Source organism: Balaenoptera physalus (genome assembly GCF_965194825.1).
Source record: "Balaenoptera physalus genome assembly, chromosome: 9".
In the NCBI taxonomy this organism is placed as follows: Eukaryota; Metazoa; Chordata; class Mammalia; order Artiodactyla; family Balaenopteridae; genus Balaenoptera; species Balaenoptera physalus.
In genome coordinates this window covers 93,836,013-93,857,921 of record NC_138888.1, presented here as the reverse complement: position 1 = coordinate 93,857,921, position 21,909 = coordinate 93,836,013, and the positions used below count along the sequence as shown (strand labels likewise).

The window sequence follows — 21,909 nt, the reverse complement described above, 5'->3', positions numbered from 1 at the left end:
TCAGAATCTCTGGGAGGGGGCGGGGTGTAGGCATCAGTATTTTTTTTTAAAACTCCCCAGGGGATTCCACAGGCAAGCCAAATTTGAGAACAAGTGGATAGACTTGAGAACAGAAAATAGAATAATGGTTTTTACCTGGGAGCAGGAGACATTAGAATCACCTGGGGGTGGTGTTTTTCAAAATACATATGACAGACCCTCTTCTTCCCAAGGTTCTGATAAGCCTTTGGGGTTGGAGTTCTAATGTACTACCCAACTCCACCTGGGTTGAGAACCATGGGTCTAGACTAACTCTCCTCTGTCCTGCTCAGACCACACCTAATGTCCTGAGTTTGTTCTGGCTGCCTCTCTTTAAAAACGCTATAGATTAAAATTCTCAAGTTTAATGTGATGTAGCCACAGGCTGCACCTTGGGTTCTGGGAGACAGGGAGCATGGCAGGGGCCGGAGGGATGGGCAGGAGGTTGGGGTGGGGGGGGTGGGTAGCTAAAAAGTGAAATACTGTCAGTATTTTAAAAATCAAGAAATTTCATATGATCTTGACTTTCAGGTTCCCTTAAAAACTGGTAAAATCTGGCAAATCTGAGCCCACCATCCACCCGCCATAGTCATTTGGAGCTGAGTGACTGCTGCCTGCTTCAGAGCAGGCCTGTACTTTCCAGCCCTCACTTCACTTACATTTATCAGACAGGCTCCCACAGATGCTTGAGTTGGCTGCCCTTCCTGTAGGCTAAGGGATCAGGTTCTAGGAAAGGGAGAAGGAAGGTGGAAAATCTTAACATCACGTCAGATAAGGAGTACTTTTAAATATCTGAGGTATTAGATAGAAAACTCAGGAGGCTTCTTCACATTCTTGGTGCAATGCCACGTGAAGGAAGATTGGACTTGCTTGGGTCCAAGATGAAAAACTGGGACTACTGGGTAGAAACTACTGGGAGACAGATCTGAGCTCCATCTCCCAGCCAATTTTCTAATAAGCAGAACTGTCTAAAGAGAAAGAGATGCTTTTAGAGACAGTGAGTTCTCAGTCGTAGAGAGGTGTTGGGCTCAGTTTCTGACACCTGTGTCAGGCTTGGGATGGGCATGGGGGTGGAAACGACAGCCGGGCTTGGAGTTGGGTGGGGAACCTGATGCCATTGGATCAGGGGCCTTGGTGTCTGGAACCAAGGGGCAGTTACCGAAAACCACTTTCGAATGAAGTGTTGGATCACAACTAAGGGATGGTTTGAGTTCAAATTGCCGATGCAAAGCGAGCTCGGCAGAGTCAAACGGGGTGGGGATTAGGCAGGGCAGTTGGAGCAGCTGGTGGTGAGAGGGTGATCTGGAGCAGTGCCTGGGTTTGGGGGAAGGAAAAGGAAGGAGGGTGTGGTATTGGTAAGACGAACTCTGGTCTTTCTGTCTTAGGCACAGTTGGGCCCTGAGTGCTAAAGGGCCAGGAAGCACTGAGGGGAGTGGTGGGGATTCCCAAGCATTATGTGAGATGCATCTTTTAATGTGCTTTCTCAGCCTTGGTTCTGGTTCCAGCCTTGACAATCACCACACCTGAGAGCCAAGAATAATGTGCATAAGTCTTGCCTTTCCTGGTTATGAATTTGTGTTTTGAGATGAAGTTAGAGCATTTGACTATATTCAGACGTTTGTAATCTTTTCTAATTATATGAAGAATAAGGTTCGGGATAAGTTTGGCATCTGCTAGTAAACTCATTTCAAAATTGATGAACCCATGCTGGTGAGATATAGGACTTTTTCTTTAAAATAAAAGTCCGTAAGGTTTTTTTCTGATTGTAAAATACATACAAAAAAATAAATCACAAAGAAGAAAACTAAAATCACCCACAGTTGTATCATCTGGCGATAACATGCTATGAAATTTGTAGTGTGTTCTTCCACTCTTTCCTTGTGCATGTTTTTAAAAAAAATTTTTAACATGGAATAATATTAAATAAACTGTTTAATAACTTTTTTCACTTAAGATATCTCCAACTTTTCCTACATAATTAAATATGTGGGGTGCAGAGAAGCCCAGAATGGTGGATAAGGAAGTGCCTTGTTCTGTAGTTAGACTGTTCACGTCTTGCCTCCACCATGTAGCTTCTTTGTGCTTCCATCTTTCATCTGTAAAATGTAGAAAATAATAGTTCTATGTCACCAGGTAGGACAGTGAAGATTAAGTGACATATTCCATATGAAGTTCTTAGAAGAGTGTTTGGAACAAATTTAATGACTGTATAATATATAATTAATTGTGTAAATACATTATAATATAGTGAAGCAATCTTATCTATTATACCACATTCAGGCTTCTCCTAATTCTAGGTGTTATCACAGGTTTGATTTTTTTAATATACTGACATGAGTTACGTGAAAGTCACATCAATAAATAATTACTAATTCTATGTTTAAAAGAACATAGAATTACTAATATTTTTCCAGATTAGAGCGACTAGGTAATTCAGAACTCCCTTCCTCTGTATGCACTAGTATCTAACTCTCAGAAACTAAGAATAATGCTTTGTACTTTGCCAGCATGAGTAATCCACAAAACAAGCATTTGATTCAAAGAAAACTGTTAGAAAGAAGTTATTTTTCTAAAAGAGATGACACAAAAATCTTTAGTAGTTTTTATAACTGGTCTCAAAACCCAATAATAAATGGACAATTAAAACTTTTGCAGGGAAACTTTTAGATCACTGCATCCAACAAAAGCAGAATATATATTGTTTTTAAGTTGCACACAGAACATTTACCATGGTAGACCATATTCTGGGTAATAAAAATGTCTCAAATTTAAAAGTATTCAGGTCACATAAAGCAGCGGGGACCGGTTTCGTGGAAGACAGTTTTCCCATGGACTGAGGAGTGGGGGGAGGGCAGGTGGCTCAGGCGGTGATGCGAGTGATGGGAGTGGCAGGTGAAGCTTCACTCGCTCGCCCGCCGCTCACCTCCTGCTGTGCGGCCCGGTTCCTAACAGGCCGCGGACCGGTACCAGCCGTTGGGGACCCCTGACATAAAGTATGCTGTCTGACCACAATGGAATTAAATTAGAAATCAACAGGAAGATGTGTGAAATATCTGTAGATATTTGCCTGGCATCAATCATCCATCGGTTGAAGAAATCAAAAGGAACAGGAGAAACTATTTTGAACTGATTGAAAATGAAAACACAACACGTCAAAATCTGTGGGATGCCTTTAAAGCAATATGTAAGGGGAAAATTTATAGAACTAAACATCTATGTTAAAAAGAAGAAAGGTCTCAAATCAATGTTAAGGATCTCGAATTTGCCAAAACTGTTTTTTTAAAAAAAGAACAAAGGTGGGGGATTAATACTACCTGATTACAAGACTTATTCTAAAGCTACAGTTATCAAAACTGTGATGGGACACCAAGATCATGATCCATTGAAATAAAAAATGGTTAAATTAGGCTTCATCAAAGTAAAAAACTCTTGCTCTTCAAAACACGCCATGAAGAAAATGAAAAGATAATCCACAAGCTGGGAGAAAATCTTTGTAACTCATATTCCTGATAAAGGACTTGTGTCCAGATTATGTATGTGGAACTCTCAAAACTCAATAATAAGAAAACAACAGCGTAATAAAAAATGGGTGAAAGATTTGAATAGACATTCCATCGAAGAAGATAGGTGATGGCTACTAAGGGCTGGAAAAATACTCAACATCATTAGTCATTAGGGAAATGCACATTAAAACCACAGTGAAATACCACTACACACGTATTAAGATGGCTAAACCTAAAAAGACTGATCATATCCAGTGTAGAGAAACTGGAACTCTCATGGACTACAGATGGGAATGCAAAATGTATAACCACTTTGGAAAACAGTTCGGCAGTTTCTTAAGAAGTTAAACTCATACCTCCCACTGATCTAGTCATTTTTCTCTTACTTATCCAAGATAAAAGAAAGCATGTGTCCGTACAAAGATGTGTACGTGAATGTTCATAGTAGATTTATTTATAATATCCGAAGTATCCATCAGTAGATGAACGGATAAACAAATCATGGTCTATGTATGCAATGAACTACTATTCAGCAATAAAAAGGAACTACTGGTCTACCCATCAACATTGGTAAATCTCAAAATAATTATGCTGATTGAAAAACCCAGACAAAAAAGTGTATATACTGTATGATTCCATTTACATGAAATTCTAAAAAGTACAAACTAATCTGTAGTGATAAAAAGCAGATAAGTGATTGTTTCAGAATGGAAAGGGGTAGAGGGAGGGATTACAAAGGCACAGGAAAAAATTGGGGGGGATGATGGATATGTTCATTATCTTGAATGGGGTGATGGTTTCACAGGAGTATCAAACTTATCGAATTGTACACTTCAGATAGGTGACTCAACCAAATCACGCCTCAGTAAAATTGTTTTAAAAAAAGAACAAACTCATGCATGCCCCCTTTGATCTCTGTGCCCAGGTTTTATACACATGTGCTTTGGGGGCTGCTGGGGTTTGTTCACTGATCAGCATGTGAAAAACCATGATCATTGAGCTTCCCTCACGAAAACATCTTCAGGGGCTGAAGACAGCCTCCCAACCATGCTTGCTCTCTCACTCAGGAGTCAGTACAGCCAAGGCTGCTCCATCCTTCCTCATGGCAATGCCAGAGAATAAATTCTGGGGCAGAAACCACCTGTCATTCAAGTTTGACATCATCGAAGCATCTTACCCTGGGCCTGGTGTCAAGTATGTATTTGAAAACTGAAATGAACTGCGCGGAATCACGGTGTTCTTAACTACGGTTATTGCATCTACTCCTAGGTATACTTTGGCCCAGAATTTTATAAGAAGCTTGTTAACTCAGGTAACTTTTGCTTTTGGATCCAAGGTGCACAGCCCCATAGCAGATAAATTATCTCCTCAAATTCCTGACTTTTTGCAAGTCCTTGACAATGATACTGGAGTATTTGGCAACTGAGCATGACAATCTAGAGTCTTGGTCTACAGTCTGTCTCATCTTCCTGTAACTGCAAACTCCTAACTAACTCCCTAGGTTATGAACCTACAGTCAGGTTGGTTGTCTGGATGTTTCGCATCAATCTTCGTAACCCTGCCTTACTGCTCCCACAGGCCCAGCATGATGGTTTTTGACTCTGTCCACCAGTAACTCCTACCAAAACAAACGAAACACGACTAAAGGCAGAACAGACTAAAATTACCTTCTCAGTGGTTCTTAACTCTGGTTGCACATCAGGATCATCTGAAGAGACTTTTTTAAGAGAGAGAGATACCTTAAATTGATGAAATTTTTTTTATGAGGCATGATCTTTGTATCACCTCTATTTTATTTTATTTCATTATTATTATTATTATTTTTTTTTTTTTTTTTTGGCCATGTCATGCGGGCTTGTGGGATCTTAGTTTCCCAACCAGGGATCGAACCCAGGCCCTCGGCAGTGAAGGCGTGGAGTCCTAACCATTGGACCACCAGGGCATTCCCTTTAGTTGACAAATTTGAAGATTCCTCCTACCCCACCCTCTCCTACTTTAAAAAAAATTTTTTTTTATTCAGGTATAATTGATGTACAATACTGTATGTTTCAGGTGTACAACATAGTGATTCACAATTTTTAAAAATTATACTCCTTTTAGAGTGTGAGAGCACTTATATGTGGAACCTAAAAAATACAACAAACTAGTGACTATAACAAAAAAGAAACAGACTCACAGGTATAGAGAACAAACTAGGGTTTACCAGAGGGAAGAGGGAAGGGGGGAGGGGCAAGATAGAGGTAGAGGATGAAGAGGTACAAACTATTGGGTATAAAATAAATAAGTTACAAGGATATATTGTACAGCACAGGAAATATAGTCACCTGGAGAGATTGTAAAAGCATGATGGTTCCCACCTCAAACCAATTAAATCAGAATCCCTAGGGGGTGACCACTCCACATGAGGTTTTTCTTTTTTTAAGCTCCACAGGAATTCTAATATGCAGCTAGTTGAGAACCGCTGCTGTGTTAATGGCATCATCTTTTTGTTTGGAAAGTCAGCACTTAACATTTCTGAAAAAAACCTAACTGACTGCCTTTGTTCTAGCCTCTACAACTACATTTTCCTAAAAGGCCAAGTTCTCTCATTGGTTATGTACAGGTCATGGTAGTTGTGGGAAGATTTATCCTGTAATTAGGAATAAAATGAAACTTAATTTCTGTAGAAAATTATGTTGTACTGTATAGTAAATTACACTTTTCATGGGGAAATTATGGAAAAAGAATTTGGCATTGGCCAGAATAATGTAATGTTTAATTTTTTAATTACATAATTAAAAGATAATTAGCTAAATAGGTAATAATTTGGCTAATTGCAGTGATTAAATGATTGCTTCCATAATGTAAATTACTTTCCACCATAGTCAGTGATTTAAAATATTTTCTAAACATCTAGCGGTATTTTAAATGGCCTGTATTTGGTTGATGGTCTCCCTGTGACCAATTTGTCAGCTGCACCAAAGGAAGCGATCAGAAGACCAGTCATCCAGGGCTGCAAGGGTCTGTCAGGATCTCTGGGTCCTAGCTAAGTATAACTCCCTTGGAAGCCGGGAAAGGAGACTCTGCAGGTACTTGGGCTCATGGCTGGTGTGCCAGGTATTGTCTGTATGTCTTGAAAAACTCTGAGTCTCAGTTTCTTCCCCTGTGTGGAGGGAATAATAAAACCCGCCTTGCAGGATTTTTGCCTCTATATGCATAATAATAGCTCTTAGCATAATACCTGGCATATAGTTAATACTCACAGAATGAGAGTAATTATTATTATTATTTTTTGGAGTCAGTTCATAATTTTTCTTTGATCGTTAATTTTTATTGGAGTGTGGTTGCTTTACAATGTTGTGTTAGCCTCCACTGCACAACAGAATGAATCAGCCTAACATACGGGTATCCCCTCCCTTTTGGACTCCCCTCCCATTTAGGTTACCACAGTGCGTTAGGTAGAGTTCCCTGTGAATTATTATTTTTTAAATTATATTCTTTGCACCAGATCTTTCTTATACTGCTCCTGGCCCTTTATTTGGCCATCAAGAGGACCTACGGAGACGTAGGGGCGCTGCAGAGTTGGCTGGGTCACTGGATTCTTGGGTGACAGTTCCTGGTGTTGCATGACAGAGTGGCAGGTAGGGGTGGGGCTATGTTTATGGGTCTGGGTGTCTCCTCCGTTGAGGAGGGCTTGGGAACTGAGGTCATCCTTGTCATCCGCATTGAGGGACATCCAACAGTCCAGAAAGCTAGCCTCAGGAAGCCAAACCTGGAAAGTGAAACCAGCGGACGTCACAGTGGAAATCAAGGCTATTTAACAAAACCTCCTATGGAGATTTGAAGTCTATTTTCTGCTGTCTCTTAGGGAAAAAAAGGCTTTCTTTTTTTAATATTTTGCAAGGTTTTCACTTCTTGACTTGCCCTTTCTCTGACATTCTACACACAAATTGAAATTCAGCCAACATTCTGCATCCGAGTGGAGAAGAATGAGGTAACTTATTAAATCATAGATTTACATCTGGAAAGGCTCATCTAGATTTGGGCTTTTTCAGATGACTTCTCAGTCTCCTGCGTGAAGTAACTCAGGTGAAATCCAATGCACGAGGCTCCACCTCCACCCGCTGTTTCCCCGCTTCAAATGAAAGGATACCGCTTTTATCTGTTTTATACGTTGGGCTTTTTGAATAAAATTCTACTTGCAAATAAGGATTCTAGTACTAAAAAAGTGGGAAACCAGAGAATTAGTAACGCTTCCATTTTATAAATGGAATTTAGAGTGGTAAACTTGTTTGAAGTTACACATTTAAAAAAATAATAGAACTAGGACTAGTAATTAGCTCTGATTTTCAGTCCATGGACATAGTCCCCTATATTATGTTGCCCCATAAAAGGTAGGGAAAGGCAGGTAGGAAAACATAACACACTTTCCAGGACACGGCTGTGAACACATTGCAAGAGAAATCTTCCAGCAAAGTAAAGGGAAACATCTTAATAGTGGAGTCATCATCTTGAAGGAAAACCATAGAAAAAAGGGACCCAGAAGGGCATGTTTTAGCTTCATTTCTCTCTTGCATTGGAAGCTTTCTATTGTATTGCCAATTAAGTGACTTGACCTGGGAGAAGGCACTTTAGAAACCATACAAAGGTCTGTATGTCATAACTAGAAATGGGGGAAGGACCCTATAAAACATTAGTTTCATAACAGATCCTCTGGATTATGTTACAGAGAAACTAAGGTGGGTATATTTCTCACTATTGAGACTTAGGACTCATTTATTTATTTATTAATATTTTAAAAATTTTTTATTGGAGTATACTTGATTTACAATGTTGTATTACTTTCTGCTGTACAGAAAAGTGAATCAGTTATACATATACATATATCCACTCTTTTTTTAGATTCTTTCCCCATATAGGTCATTACAGAGTATTGAGTAGAGCTCCCTGTGCTATACTGTAGGTCCTTATTAGTTATCTATTTTATATATAGTAGTGTGTACATGTCAATCCCAATCTCCCAATTTATCCCTCTCCACCCTTCCCCTCTGGTAACTGTAAGATTGTTTTCGACATCTGTAACTCTATTTCTGTTTTGTAAATAAGTTCATTTGTACCATTTTTTTACATTCTATATGTAAGTGATATCATACAATATTTGTCCTTCTCTGTCTGATTTACTTCACTCAGTATGACAATCTCTAGGTCCATCCATGTTGCTGCAAATGACATTATTTCATTTTTTTTTATGGCTGAGAAATAGTCCATTTTATATACATATATATAAAATATGTGTGTGTGTGTATATATGTATGGACATTTAGGTTGCTTCCATGTCTTGGCTATTGTAAACAGTGCTGCAATGAACACTGGGGTGCATGTATCCTTTCGGACCATGTTTTCCTCTGGATATATGCCCAGGAGTGGGATTGCAGAGTCATATGGTAGCTCTATTTTTAGTTTTTTAAGGAACCTCCATATTGTTCTCCATAGTGGCTATACCAGTTTACATTCCCACCAACAGTGTAGGAGGGTTCCCTTTTCTCCACACCCTCTCTAGCATTTATTGTTTGTAGATTTTTCGATGATGGCCATTCTGACTGGTGTGAGGTGATAGCTCATTTTAGTTTTGATGTGCGTTTCTCTAATAATTAGTGATGTTGAGCATCTTTTCATGTGCTTCCTGGCCATCTGTATGTCTTCTTTGGAGAAATGTCTGGTTAGATCTACCGCCCATTTTTTGATTGGGTTGTTCGTTTTTTTGTTATTGAGCTGCATGAGCTGTTTGTATATTTTGGAGATTAATCCCTTGTCGGTCACATTGTTTGCAAATATTTTCTCCCATTCTGTGTGTTGTCTTTTCGTTTTGTGTATGGTTTCCTTTGCTGTGCAAAAGCTTTTGAGTTTAATTAGGCCCCATTTGTTTATTTTTGTTTTTATTTTCATTGCTCTAGGTGGGTCAAAAAAGATCTTGCTGTGATTTATGTCAGAGAGTGTTCTGTCTATGTCTTCCTCTAAGAGTTTTATAGTGTCCGGCCTTATATTTAGCTTGTTAATCCACTTTGAGTTTATTTTTGTGTATGCTGTTAGGGAGTGTTCTAATTTCATTCTTTTACATGTAGCTGTCCAGCTTTCCCAGCACCACTTATTGAATAGACTGTCTTTTCTCCATTGTGTATTCCCGCTTTCTTTGTCATAGATTAGGTGACCATAGGTGTGTGGGTAGGACTCCTTATTTATGACACTGCCCCTGTGTGGTACTCAGCTGTAGCATTCATGGCAATCAATATGTGCCAAAGGGATGCACCTTTCTCAAAGGTATTTAATGGAAGCCTGTGGTTCCCATCAACAATACTCCATGTACTCCTTTTTCCTTTACTTGGTTATGACCTTGGACTTTAGTTCTCTTCTACCCTGGTAGTCTCACTTCAAGGTGTGACATGACTCCTTTCTAGGAATCTTGACTTCTGGCTCATCTATTAGTCTGGGTAAGGCCTCTCTTATTTCAGCACCTCCACTGTAATCTCAAGCCCTCCCACAAAACCACCCCCAGTTAACATACAACTAAGTCCAACAGGGTGCTTGCCCTGCCCCACCCCCAGTTCCAAGCAGACTTCTGTCTGTAAATTCCTCCTATTTACAAATTCTAGTGCTGCCGAGGAGAAGAAATCCTCAGTACTTATAGGGTAAGTGAAAGCAGTGTGTTCAATGAAAAGAACAAAGGTGAAACATCTGCACAAGTGGGAAGAAGAGTAGTCAGTTGGGGCAAAGAAATAAAGCTCAACCAGTGGTGAGTTTGGAGTGATGAAGACTGGTAAAATGGTCCCAGTCCCTGGTTCGCGGTGGTTTTGCAGGTAGAGCCACAGAATCCCTCCCAGGGCAGGACTGCAGGTGGAAGCCAGAACAGATACTAATGCTTCTCTTTAGTGCTAAATTGCATTTGAGAAGCTTGCAGATCCCTATTGCTAAACCTCCATGTAGATCCTTCTCCCTTAATTCCGTGCCACTTAACGTGATTCTAATTGGCAATGTGAGGCCTTTTTTTTTTAAAGGAATAAAATAAAGACAAAAGGCAATCATGTTGCTAGCAAGAAGTACTCAGTATAATGTACTTTGGGTTGTTTTAACATTACAACTTAACTAAATTGACCTTGGTTATTAGACCAGTTGAATAGAGATGTATTACTCTAATTTAACAAAGGAACGAAAGAATCATTAAAACATAAAATTTATGCATGCACTGGCTAACTACTTCTCTGTAGTTCAATGTAATTGCAGTTTTCCAGCAGAAGAATTTGTGGAGAATGAAAATGAGAAGAAATAAAGGCTTTGGAAAGTAGCACCAAATGGATAGAAAATATGAAATTAATTATCTCAGTGCCAAAAAAATCTGTTTCTTATAAAGAACTGGAGATCTGTTGAACTTCAGAGTTATTTACTTTTTTTTTTTCAGAAATATGCTCACTGTCAGTGGAAGAACAATGTAAAGAAGAATCTTGTCACATGAGCCTTGTAGTCTAGAGCTGGGATAGGGTCCAAAGAGCTCATCCGGTCCAGTCCTCTGTGTCCAATCAGATGGCTACTCCAACTGCTTGAAATCAGTGGTTACCATCTACTTTTGCTAGGTCTTTCTTTTATGTAAAAGCAAACAACCAAACAAAAAAGGAAGATCTGTTTTTCATCTTGATTCTTAAAATTTCTTCGAAGAAAAGTTTATCCCAAATGTTACATATTTCAGACTCAGTTTTAAGTCTGTTTTTTTTTTTTCTTATTTCACGTAATAACAATAATAAGAAAAGGATCGAGGAATCGGCAATGCACTAACATTTTCCCAACAGGTATTAATTTCACTTTACATGTATAAAAAAAGAATGGCCGATTTAAAGGGGGATTAGTTAGAATTAAAAGCACTGAAAATGGAAAATTGTAAAAGATAATCTTAGCGGTGCTCATTCAGGCACCATCCAGAGGAAAAGCAGTGTTCGTTCACCAGACCTAATGTATTCAGATCACATTGAGCATCACGTATCTATTTTGAGATCAATGTATCAGGATGACTTAGCTTGCAGACATTAAACTTGAAGTTCAATTGGCTCCTGATTCAGTACTTATCAGAAAACTTCTATCATCATTTGGATTTTCATAAGCTCTGCCTACAAAGAGAAAGTAACTTTGCCTTGGACAGACCATAAACCGCTTATAATCGGAGTCATATCTAAAACCTAACTCTGGGAGAGAGCAGCCTCTAGAAATTCTTTCGGTTTGAGGTTGGCCGTGGCTTGTACGTAGGAAAAAAAGGTGAAGTCAATTCCGCTCTCTACCTGCAAGCGGTGGTCCTAAAGAGCCACACCTGGGCCAGGCATGCGCAAACAGGTTTCCGGGAGCCAGATACTAAACTCTACCCTGGCCGTTCAGTCTCTTTCAGAGGCTGTGCCTCTGAGATGCCCCTGGAGCGGGTGAGTCACCAGAGTTGCTGGTGAATCCTTTGGATGATTAGCCGTGTTTTCAGCAACCTTGGAGGCTTTTCAGTCCTAGAAGCCCTCCCAGTGACTGCGATTCTCCATCTATGCAGCCACCGGATTGAATCTGCAAAGGTAAGGATCCCCATTAATTTCTGATGTGTGTTGTATATCTGCAAGAGACCTAGATCCTATACATTTTTTTCAGATTTCAGATTTTACACTTTTATGTCTTATTAATGGCAGGGGAGGGGATGTTTGCTGGAGGAATGTTTGCCATTAATAAAGGTGGACTCGCTGGGAATTTCTAAATGGATCTGATTCAATTCCCTGACCAATAGGTGATGCTTTATCTCTACACCTATAGTTCTCCTGCTAAGATGTGTGCTTTCTGTTTGGACATATGGCCACAGTTTGAAGATTTTTCTAGCTTTTACTTATTTTTATTTATATCCTGGCAGAGTTAATTATCTCCAGGGAATATTTGTGGTGTGCTCGATGGAGAGCTAGAGAATGGCTCTGGAGATAGATGTATTTAATTAAACTAAAAATTCTCCAACACATGTCTATGGAACCTGGTAGTGCAGAATGCTTGTTCCTGAAACAAATCTGGGACACATTTCAATCTCTATCCATCAGAGCCTATACATTATAGTTATTTCTTTTCTGTGTACTGTACTGGGGTTGATATGGGTGGAGAGGTAGAGGGAAAGAAAGCCAAGACAGAAAAAAAAAGACTACACACGCACACAAATCAGAATGATATATTCATACGCCCGCAATATGTAAAACTAAAGATGTGTCAGAAATGGCTGATAAATTAACAACTTTTTCGAATGCCTCTTCAGCATCTAACAACTATGTGTTCTTATTTTTTAAAAGTTTGTTGATGCAAAGAATTATAATGATAGATATGCTGGTCTCTCACTTGCAATCAGGAATTAATTCTATGTGTTCACATTGTACCCTTTGAACCTCTTTGGGTCTAATGGATGCAGTGGTGTGCTACTCTGATCCCACCATCGGCAGGTGGTACTTATTCCCCCAGTTGTCCTGCGTGTTGTGGAGGCTGATGGCTTATAGCTGAGTTTCTCAGAGAGCAGCCCGCCTCCCATGAATGGTTCACCTGTCTGTTGTAACTGAATTGCAGCTCAGTCTCTCTCCCTATCCCAATCCCCGCCTCTCACGTTCTTAAAGATGTTGTTCCTGAGTGCTCTTCACCCAAAACCTTTGGCATGCATATTTCCATCTCAGAGTCTACCCAGAGAACCTGACCTAAGACAGAAGCAAGTTGCATTTTATTTGCTAATATGTTAGTTAAAAATGTTTGTATCTGCAATTTTAAGTAAGATTGAGTCCAGCATTAAAAATATATATATAGTATCAGGCTTCGGAATTAAAATTAATCTGGCTTCATAAAATGTATTAGAATTTTTTTCCTTTTTTCCCTGGCCTGGAAATGTTTAAACAACATTGGAGTCATCTGGTACTTAAAGATTAAACCCATCTGGTCTTTGTGCCTTTTTTCATGATAGATTCTTAATCACCAGCCCAACATCTTCTACAGTGATTGGCAATTAAAGTAATTTATATTTTGTTAGGAAATCATTCACTTCCTCCGCGTTTTCAGATTTGTAGCCCTAGGATTGCGAGCAGTCATGTCTTGTAATTCTTTTAATCGCTCCTGTGATTTGCCTCCTCGTCTTTAATCCTGTGCATTTTCCCCAGCTTCCACTTACGTGTGTGCTTTGCCGCGTGCACGCTCTGCTTTAATCAAATCCACAGAGCGTGGATCTGCTTTGTTGATCGTAAATATTTTTATTTTAACTTTTGGATTTATTTATCCTTTCTGCTTTATTTGGGTTTGTTTTTGTTTTCCAGCTTATTAGTTTTAGCTTTTCTTTTACTGAATCCTTCTTACTTTCTTTGCCTCCTAGCCCGTTCCTTTTGGCCTCTTTAATGATCATCCTCTTCTTCAATTCGTGCGCTGACTTGTTTCATAAGGAAATTGTGGCTTGCTTTCGCTCCAGAAAAATTTGTGTGTGCAGGTGAGAGTGTGCTTCCTTTGACTCTTTTGAATGTCTTTCCCTCATCTTTCTCTCACAGCTGTTCTGTTTCCCAAGGAATGTGTATTTATCCTGACTGATCTTCCTCTTTCTGGCTACTAGGTGCTCAGCTGGGTTTTTACATCACTGGCTTTTTCTGGGCTGGTTGACGAGACACCCCGCGTTATGGCAGTGTGGCGGATGATGGGTGGTGGCCATCCTGCGTGGGCTGGCGATGCAGTGGCCAGCAGGTTGCCAGTCTCCAGGTTGGCTCCCAATCTTTTCTCACCTCCACCCTCAGGAGTGGGAGGACATAACATACCCATTCGGCACTTGCTTGGCTTATTTAGGGGACAGGATCTGACACCTTAATGTGGGGCATATTTGGGGAAACCAGAGCTTTCCAAAATTTCTGCTCTGATTCTAGTCCAGAGCAGTCTGATGCAGGTCTGATGCTCTCGCCCAGCCCCAGGGAAAGCCTCACGACGGGTCTCTCACCTGGATGCCCTCAGGGCCCAAAGCCATGCTAACATCCAGTTATGCATTGCTCTAAGCCCATGGTCAAAATAGGCATCTAGGCTGGATTTGGGAGTAGAGAAGTGGTAGCAGTTATCATTTCCTAGAATCTTCTCTTGGTATAAAAGACATATATTATAGCAGGGTAAACAGAAATGTTTCTCTGCTATTCCCTCCTTTTTTTTTTTTTTACCCAGTAGCTTAGTGATTTTATCCACTTTTGTATGAACCCCTCTGTGACAAATGCCAATGACATTCTATTTTCTTGAACTGTCGGTGGCCCCAGAGAAAACTAATCTGATAGCCCACCATTTCCAATCATAATGGTTTAATTTAACTACTTTAAATGAAATTCATCATTTTTGGTAGTTGGCCTACAGCACTTCATTGGTTTATATAAAATAACTTGAAATCGATGATCATTATGTTTAATTACCTAGGATAGTAGTTTACACACAGTTCATTTTGGAAGTTTCTCCAAGAAGTTAAATTGCTCAAAAAAAAGACATGCCATACATCTTAGCTATAGATATAGATATATATCTGGTAACCCTAATATATACATTGGGATTGCCAGATTTAGCCCAAAGCAACAAAAACAACCAAGACATTCAGTTAAAATTGAATTTCAGATAAACAATAAATTAAAATTTTAGTATCAGTATGTCCCAGGCAGGAAACATACTTATACTAAAATTTTATTCATTGTTTATCTAAAATTTAAATTGCAGTAGAAGTCCTGTATTTTATCTGTTAACCCCAAAATATTATACATATATATGCAAATAGAGATTGTATGTGAGAGAGAGGTGAAGACTGATTGGCTATTCTTGCCTTGAAAATTTTCAAGGCTAAAATCACTGTGGCCATGCTTTTTGACAGAAACTCTACGCTACGGGTAAACCGCACGAAGGTGTGAAACTCTCTTGCTCACTGATGGAACTTTATAATTTATCATAATGCTTGACACAAGCTGTGTTCAGTGAATGTTTTCTCTAGTTTTTTCTGAATCCGAGAGCCCAGATGGTAACTCAAATATAAGCAATAATATACACATTCTACTAAAATGTGACAATTTAAACTTAACCAAAGCACCTATCCATCATTTTTATCTGTTTGTTTATTGATATTTCATCACGAGGAGAACTTGCTGAGAGTTTCAAAACTACTATTCTACAAGATAGAATTTGCTCATCCATTTGTTTTTTGGTGTAGACCATTATGTTCTGAGGAAACTCTGTTGGAGATTGGATGTGTCCTGTTTAGGCTTCCTATCTTGCATAAGGTCATATATACAATCTGCATTCTAGATGCTTGCATTTAACTCTCAGCTGTTTAATGCTTATCACACGCATTGTTGTAAGAAATAGTATTTGTTGAGGAATTGGCTAGGGATAAGGAGTCTACTGATTCTTTTAGGTGTTAGAAACTCTCTTCAGAACAAGAAGGATTATCATTACCCTTGAATCTCATCTTTTTTAACTCTTGAATTTCACCTCTCCTGAATTATACTTTGGTATCGTGTTATAGGCCAGCATTGAAAAAAAGTGAGGAAAATTGATATTTTAGATTTTTTATTCATTAAAAATTGATTTTTATTTCTGATATATACAGAGGGGCTATCAATTCATTTATTGAAAACTTACTGTAAGCCGTACTATCATAGAGGCAATCCAGTTCTGTGAGTTTTGACAAATACAGTATGTGATATCCCCACAATGATCAAGATACAGAACGGTTCCACCACTCCAAAAAATTTCGTCTTATTGTCCCTGGGTAGTCAGCCTGTTTTCAGCGAGTGACAGAACCTCAGTTCTTGTCTTTTTTGAAAAAAGAGTTCCACAAAGAGAGCAAGACTGTAAAGCAGGCACAGCGTTTATTAGAAGCACAGTACAGGTGGGAGAGCACATGGGCAGCCTTGCAGAGTGAGTTGGGCACAACAGGGGCAGCTTAGGTTGTTACTGTTACACAGTTTAGATGAGGGTGACTCCCCTTTCCCTCCCCTATGATCGTGTCATCTGCAATTCCTTATTTGGGCTTCCACCAGGCACCATTTTGAATCTTTCCTGTGAGCACCTAAGCAAAACCCACAGGGGGTGGGGAGGATAAAAAACCACAATACAAATGATATTGTAATGATATTACAATGCGGCCAAGGTTACCAGAGGACACGTTGAGACCCCTTCTGTGCATGTGTCAGGCTGGGAAACCCTCTGGACCACAAAAACGAGGGGACTGTGGTGGGTTGCTTCATCTTTCACCCAATTAGGGCTGATCGGCCTGATAGTAGTTTATTTCAAAGGGTCAGCATGAAACCAGTTGCAGCAGGTCAAGCCAAAGCCTGTCTTATCTCCTACCTCAAAGCGCATGCTCCGCGGTTTTCATGGTCAGAGTTTCTTGCTTCGATGCTACAGAGTTTCTGTTTTACATGCCATTCCTCTGTGCGTCATGGCCTCATTAAGGGCAAAACAAGGAGGTGGCTTTGCCCTCTGCCTAATGCCTATGCATGAGGACGCTGTCCTTGGGCACGGCCCTGTCTTTTCTGCCTGAAGCCCCTCCCCACGACTCCACCCCAGGCAGCCACTGACCTGATTCCTATCACTATGAATTAGTTTGCATTTTCTAGAGTTTTATATAAATGGATTCATAATATGTGCTCTTTTGGTCTGGCTGCCTTAACTCAGCATAATTATTTTGAAATTCATCAAAGTTGTTGCATGTATCCATAGCTCATTCTTTTTTTATTGCTGAGCAGTTTTCCATTGTATGGATATACTACAATTTGTTTACTCATCTGTTGAAGGACATTTGAGTTGTTTGCAGTTTGGGGTTATTATGAATAAAGCTGCTATGAACACTTACGTATAAGGCTTCCTATGGATATATGCTTTTACTTCTTTTGGAAAAAAAGAGTGGAAAGGCTGGATCATATGGGAGGTGTATGCTTAACTTTTAAAGAAATTGACCAGCTATTGCCAAAGTGTCTGTACCATTTTACGTGCCTCCATAAAATGTTCTTGCTCCACACCCTCACTGAGACTTAGCGTGGCCAGTCTTTCAAATTCTAACCATTCTCATCAGTTTATGATGATATCACATCATGTTTTTAATTTGCATGTCCCTAATATCTAATGATGTTGAGTAATTTTTCACTTGCTAGTTTACCATCTTGGTTTGTGATATGCGTCTGTTCAAATCTTTTTTAAACCTCCCCCCCCCTTTTAAATTGGGTTGTTATTGAGTTTTGAGGATTCTTTATACATTCTGGATGTAAGTGCTTTACCAGATATATAATTTGCAAATATTTTCTCTCCATCTGCCTTGACTCTTCATTCTTTTAACAGTGTCTTTCGAAGAGCTGAAAATTTTTAATTTTGATGACGTTCAGTTAGGCAGTTTGTTCTTTTATGAATGGTGCTTTTGATCATTTAGGTCTATAATCCATTTTGAGTTAATTTTTTATATGATGTGAGGGATTGATCAAAGTTCACTTTCCTGAATAGGTTTTAGCACCACTTATTAAAAGACTGTCCTTTCTCCACTCAATTGCCTTTACTCCTTTGTCAGAAATCAGTTGTCCATATAGGTGTGGGTCTATTTCTGGATTCTCTATTCAGTTCCAGTGATGTATTTGTCTATTTTGACACCACGCGGTCTTGATTACTGTAGCTGGATAATGAGACTTGACATCAGGTCGTTGTTGTCCTTCGACTTGGCTCTTCTTTTTCATTTTGTCTTGGCTATTACGGGTCCTTTGCATTTCCACAGGAATTTGAGAATCAGCTTGTCCCTGTCTACAAAAAGGCAGCTGAGATTTTGATCAGGACTGCATTGATTCTACAGAGGAATCTGCAAATGCGTATTAATTGGTGGTGATGCCTGCCTAATGGATGCCCAATGATTCTATTAAAATGTGAAGATCACTGCTCTCACTGAGTGCTTAAATGTATCCATATATCTGATGCTAACCAAGAAATGTAAACCTATACTGTCTTGCCTTTTTTCAGTCAAAAGTATACACCATTGAATATAAAAAAAACCCGCCTAAGATTATTAGCCTACCTCCACACAAGTGTATTAGAAATTTGTATTTTGTATTCATCCGGAGGAAGATTGACACTTGTTGACCATAGGGGAATAGTAACTCCCAAGTGAGAGCAATACAGGAAAATATACAGAGTTGGGAGAGGGAAACACTGCAAAAGAGAAGGGTAAGAAATTTGATGTGGGTACATGTGGACATAAGATCTAACCTAGGGAGGACTTTTCAATAGGTTCAGGACATTGACAGTGAAACAAAAATGGAAGGACAGGCAAAGTCAGGGTGTAAGAAGCCGAGGTATGTCCACCTCAGAAGGGAGAAATGCAGAGTGGTGGTACCTTATGTAAGTTTCAACGGAGGTGCCTGAGATGCATATTCGTCTCACAGTATAGGTTTCCTCCTCCTTCCCTAAAAACAATCTAGCTGGCCACATGGCCCCCTAGACTCCCTTACACCCAGGCGTGCCTATTTGGTTAAGTGCTTTTTAATGAGATATGAGTGAAAATCATGAGTGCTACTTTAGGATCATAGCCTTCAAGGGAAGGGTAAGTTTTCCTTCCTCCCTTCCCCTCCTCTGCCTGGATTGTAGAAGTGGCTGCAAGCCATGTTACACTCTGGGGATGAAAGCATCACTCAAGGGCAGTGGGACAAGATAAAAAGAGCCTAGGACCTGACCACTTGGACCACAACACCAGCTGTAGACTTATTCCTGGACTATTATGTGAAGAGAAATACATTTCTAATGTGTTTGAACCACTGTTAATTTGGGTCTGTGTTACAGCTGTCGCCAAGCTAATCAGGCAGGATGACTGCTCCCTGGGAGGTTGGTTAAAAAAAAAAAAAAAAAATGTTCTGCTTAAAGTTCTGCATTTTAAAGCTTGAAATATTTGTACGATGAGCCAATATTCTCCCATAGAATCACGAAGATTATAAAAATATCATTAGTTTAGTGCATACCTCTGAGAGCCAAATGAGTAATAATCTTTTTCTCATTTTGTAGAGGGGGGGGATATGTCTTTAAGAAAATGTGATGACGTTGATAAAATAGAGCTTTTTTTTGGTCGCAAAGACTTGGCTTTGAATTACTACCACTTAGCAATTGTTTAACATTAAGTTGCTTTAGTTCCCTCAACTTTTCGTTCCTAATCTGTAAAATATCTACCTCCTGACCTTACTATAAGGTTCAAATTAGATAATATTTAAAGTTCCAAGTCATAGGTACAGCTTTAATGATAACTTCCTCCCTCCCCTCCACCCTGGTCAAGAAACAGGGGCCATCCACTCCGTAGTCGAGGATAATTCATTACCTAAACAAGTTTACTAAGGATTGGACATAGCTGTGTAGAGCTGCCATTTAACGGAGGATACACAGCCTGTCCTATCAGTAGATTTGGGTGTGAGCTAGCTAATCGGTTTATCTAAACAAAGATCGTCTTGGTGCCAACTGTGGAATGAGCATATGTCTTTTAATCCTAAATTTTCTGCTTCACTCTCCGCATTAGTGGTCCCCTACTCAAGTGTTACAGGGATCGGGCAGGGAATTGAAATGAGGCTGCCTTGGCGAATCCACACGCGTGGAGACTGAGATGGAGAAGCGGCTGCCACTCAGCTCCCGCAGATGCGGCATCCTGGGATGCGGCTCCCCATCGCTAGTTCTTAGACATTTTCAAGGGAATTGCAAGTCTGATTTTTTTGTGTGGAATCTCTTCTTTTTAAAATGTTGGTTCATTTAAAAAACAAAACACAACAAAACAACAACAACAAAAAACAGTGTTTGGGTTGAATAACACATGTCTGTGACTGCCAGTTTGCTGCCTCAGCTCTCCACGCCGCCCACTTTGATGGGGACTCGCTCTTGGCTGCGGCAGTTGCCTCTTGAGAAATCCTTGGACTGCATATGTGATAACATCAGCGCATTCACTTATTCGTGTAGATCTGTGTGCTCTGAACCGGGGCTGGCTCCAAATAAGACACGAAGATTTTCTTTGCAAAGGGCAATTCTAATAAACTAAACACAGGGAAGATCCCCCAGTGTTACCCTGCCCTGAAAGGTACCTAACACTGATTCTGTGGGGGATTTTTGTTTTTCCCCCGTTCACTATGGGGAAGAAGATGATGTAATAAATATTTCTATGTTTATTTGGTGTGTGAAGCCAAATACTCAAATGCTGAGTGCATTAAAAAAAAATCAAAATCAGCAATTCAATTATTTTTCTTTATTAAAGCAGCCGGGACTGAGCTTGTTAAGATGGACGTGCTTTGTTGTAGCTTGCTCTGCTGGCGGTGTCGAAATGAATTAAGCGAGCCAGAGTCAAAGAAATCTCGCAGGCGGCTTTAATCTCCTGTCAGAAAGAATAGCTAGCTGAGTCGAACATCAGTAATTTTTTTTCTCTTGTCTCACCTTAGAAGCTTGTGTTCTCAGCTACCTATCTGTGGACTTACATTTTAATCTTCAAATTATACTCCTAATATATTCTTAAGATTGGGCATTTGGGTGTCCAGTCTTCTAAGTCAGTGATTTGCTGGTACTTAAAAATCACCCACGTAAAAATGCCATCTCGTCTCTGAAACTCGGAAGAGGCAATTTCTTTATTACTCAATTCCATACCAGAACCTACCACAGTTTTTCTGTTTTGGTAAGACCAGCAAGTTCCCAAATTTCCCTTTTGAGATTTTTTTTTTACTTCTAGTACACATATTAGAAAAATATATATAATATGTCACAATATGAGTCTCTGAGGTGAAATGTTGAGGGATGCAGTTCTCCTGTGCATCCTGTAAAACTCTCTAAAATATCCCATGGCTGTGAAATTGATGTCAGAGGGCAATCCCGAAGTGATGTCAGCCTTTTCTCTGCTGGGGAGGCCTTTGAGCTGTGGGGCATTTGTGCTACTACTGTTCCAGTCATTTCCTCTTTTAAGAACTGACTAGTAGAATAAGCTCCACTGGGCAGAAAGTGGAGCTTTTGTCTGTTAAGCAAAAGACCCTTTTCTACCAGAATGGGTCTTTCCAAAAGTTAAAAAAAAGAAATGTGGTCAGCGGGTGGTAGGTGTTTGTTTAGTAGGTTGAAGGCTATAACGTTGAAGAAACAGCAATTGCTGACTCAAGAGTCTGTGGACCCAAAGTGCTACCAAGAAAAGCTAAAATATTCAGTCTCGTGGTAAGGACACCTTTGTTCTTAGAGTGTAACAAGTTGGACATCATGGACTTTGACATCAGCGGGTTGTTAATTACACGTGGCAAATACAACGTAGAGCAATGCCGTGTTTTCTGGGAAATATCATAGCTCCCTCATAGGGATCATCTACTGACTTCTTATGTGACTTATGAAGGTGCCTATACTGTAA

At 39.7% G+C, this 21,909-nt stretch overlaps 1 protein-coding gene across 2 annotated transcripts in view; it reads left to right on the top strand.

Moving 5' to 3' along the window:
- The window catches only part of LOC309666643 (uncharacterized protein), a 219,391-nt gene that overhangs the window by 36,147 nt on the left and 161,335 nt on the right, over positions 1–21,909 (top strand). The window contains exon 2 of one of the 2 annotated variants that reach the window (XM_082474286.1): positions 10,954–12,094. In XM_082474286.1, coding sequence (XP_082330412.1) covers positions 11,990–12,094 — 105 coding nt within the window. In that variant the 5' untranslated portion in view covers positions 10,954–11,989. Of the gene's footprint in view, positions 1–10,953; positions 12,095–21,909 lie in introns of those variants that run through there. The other variant, XR_014267185.1, reaches the window with a different exon arrangement.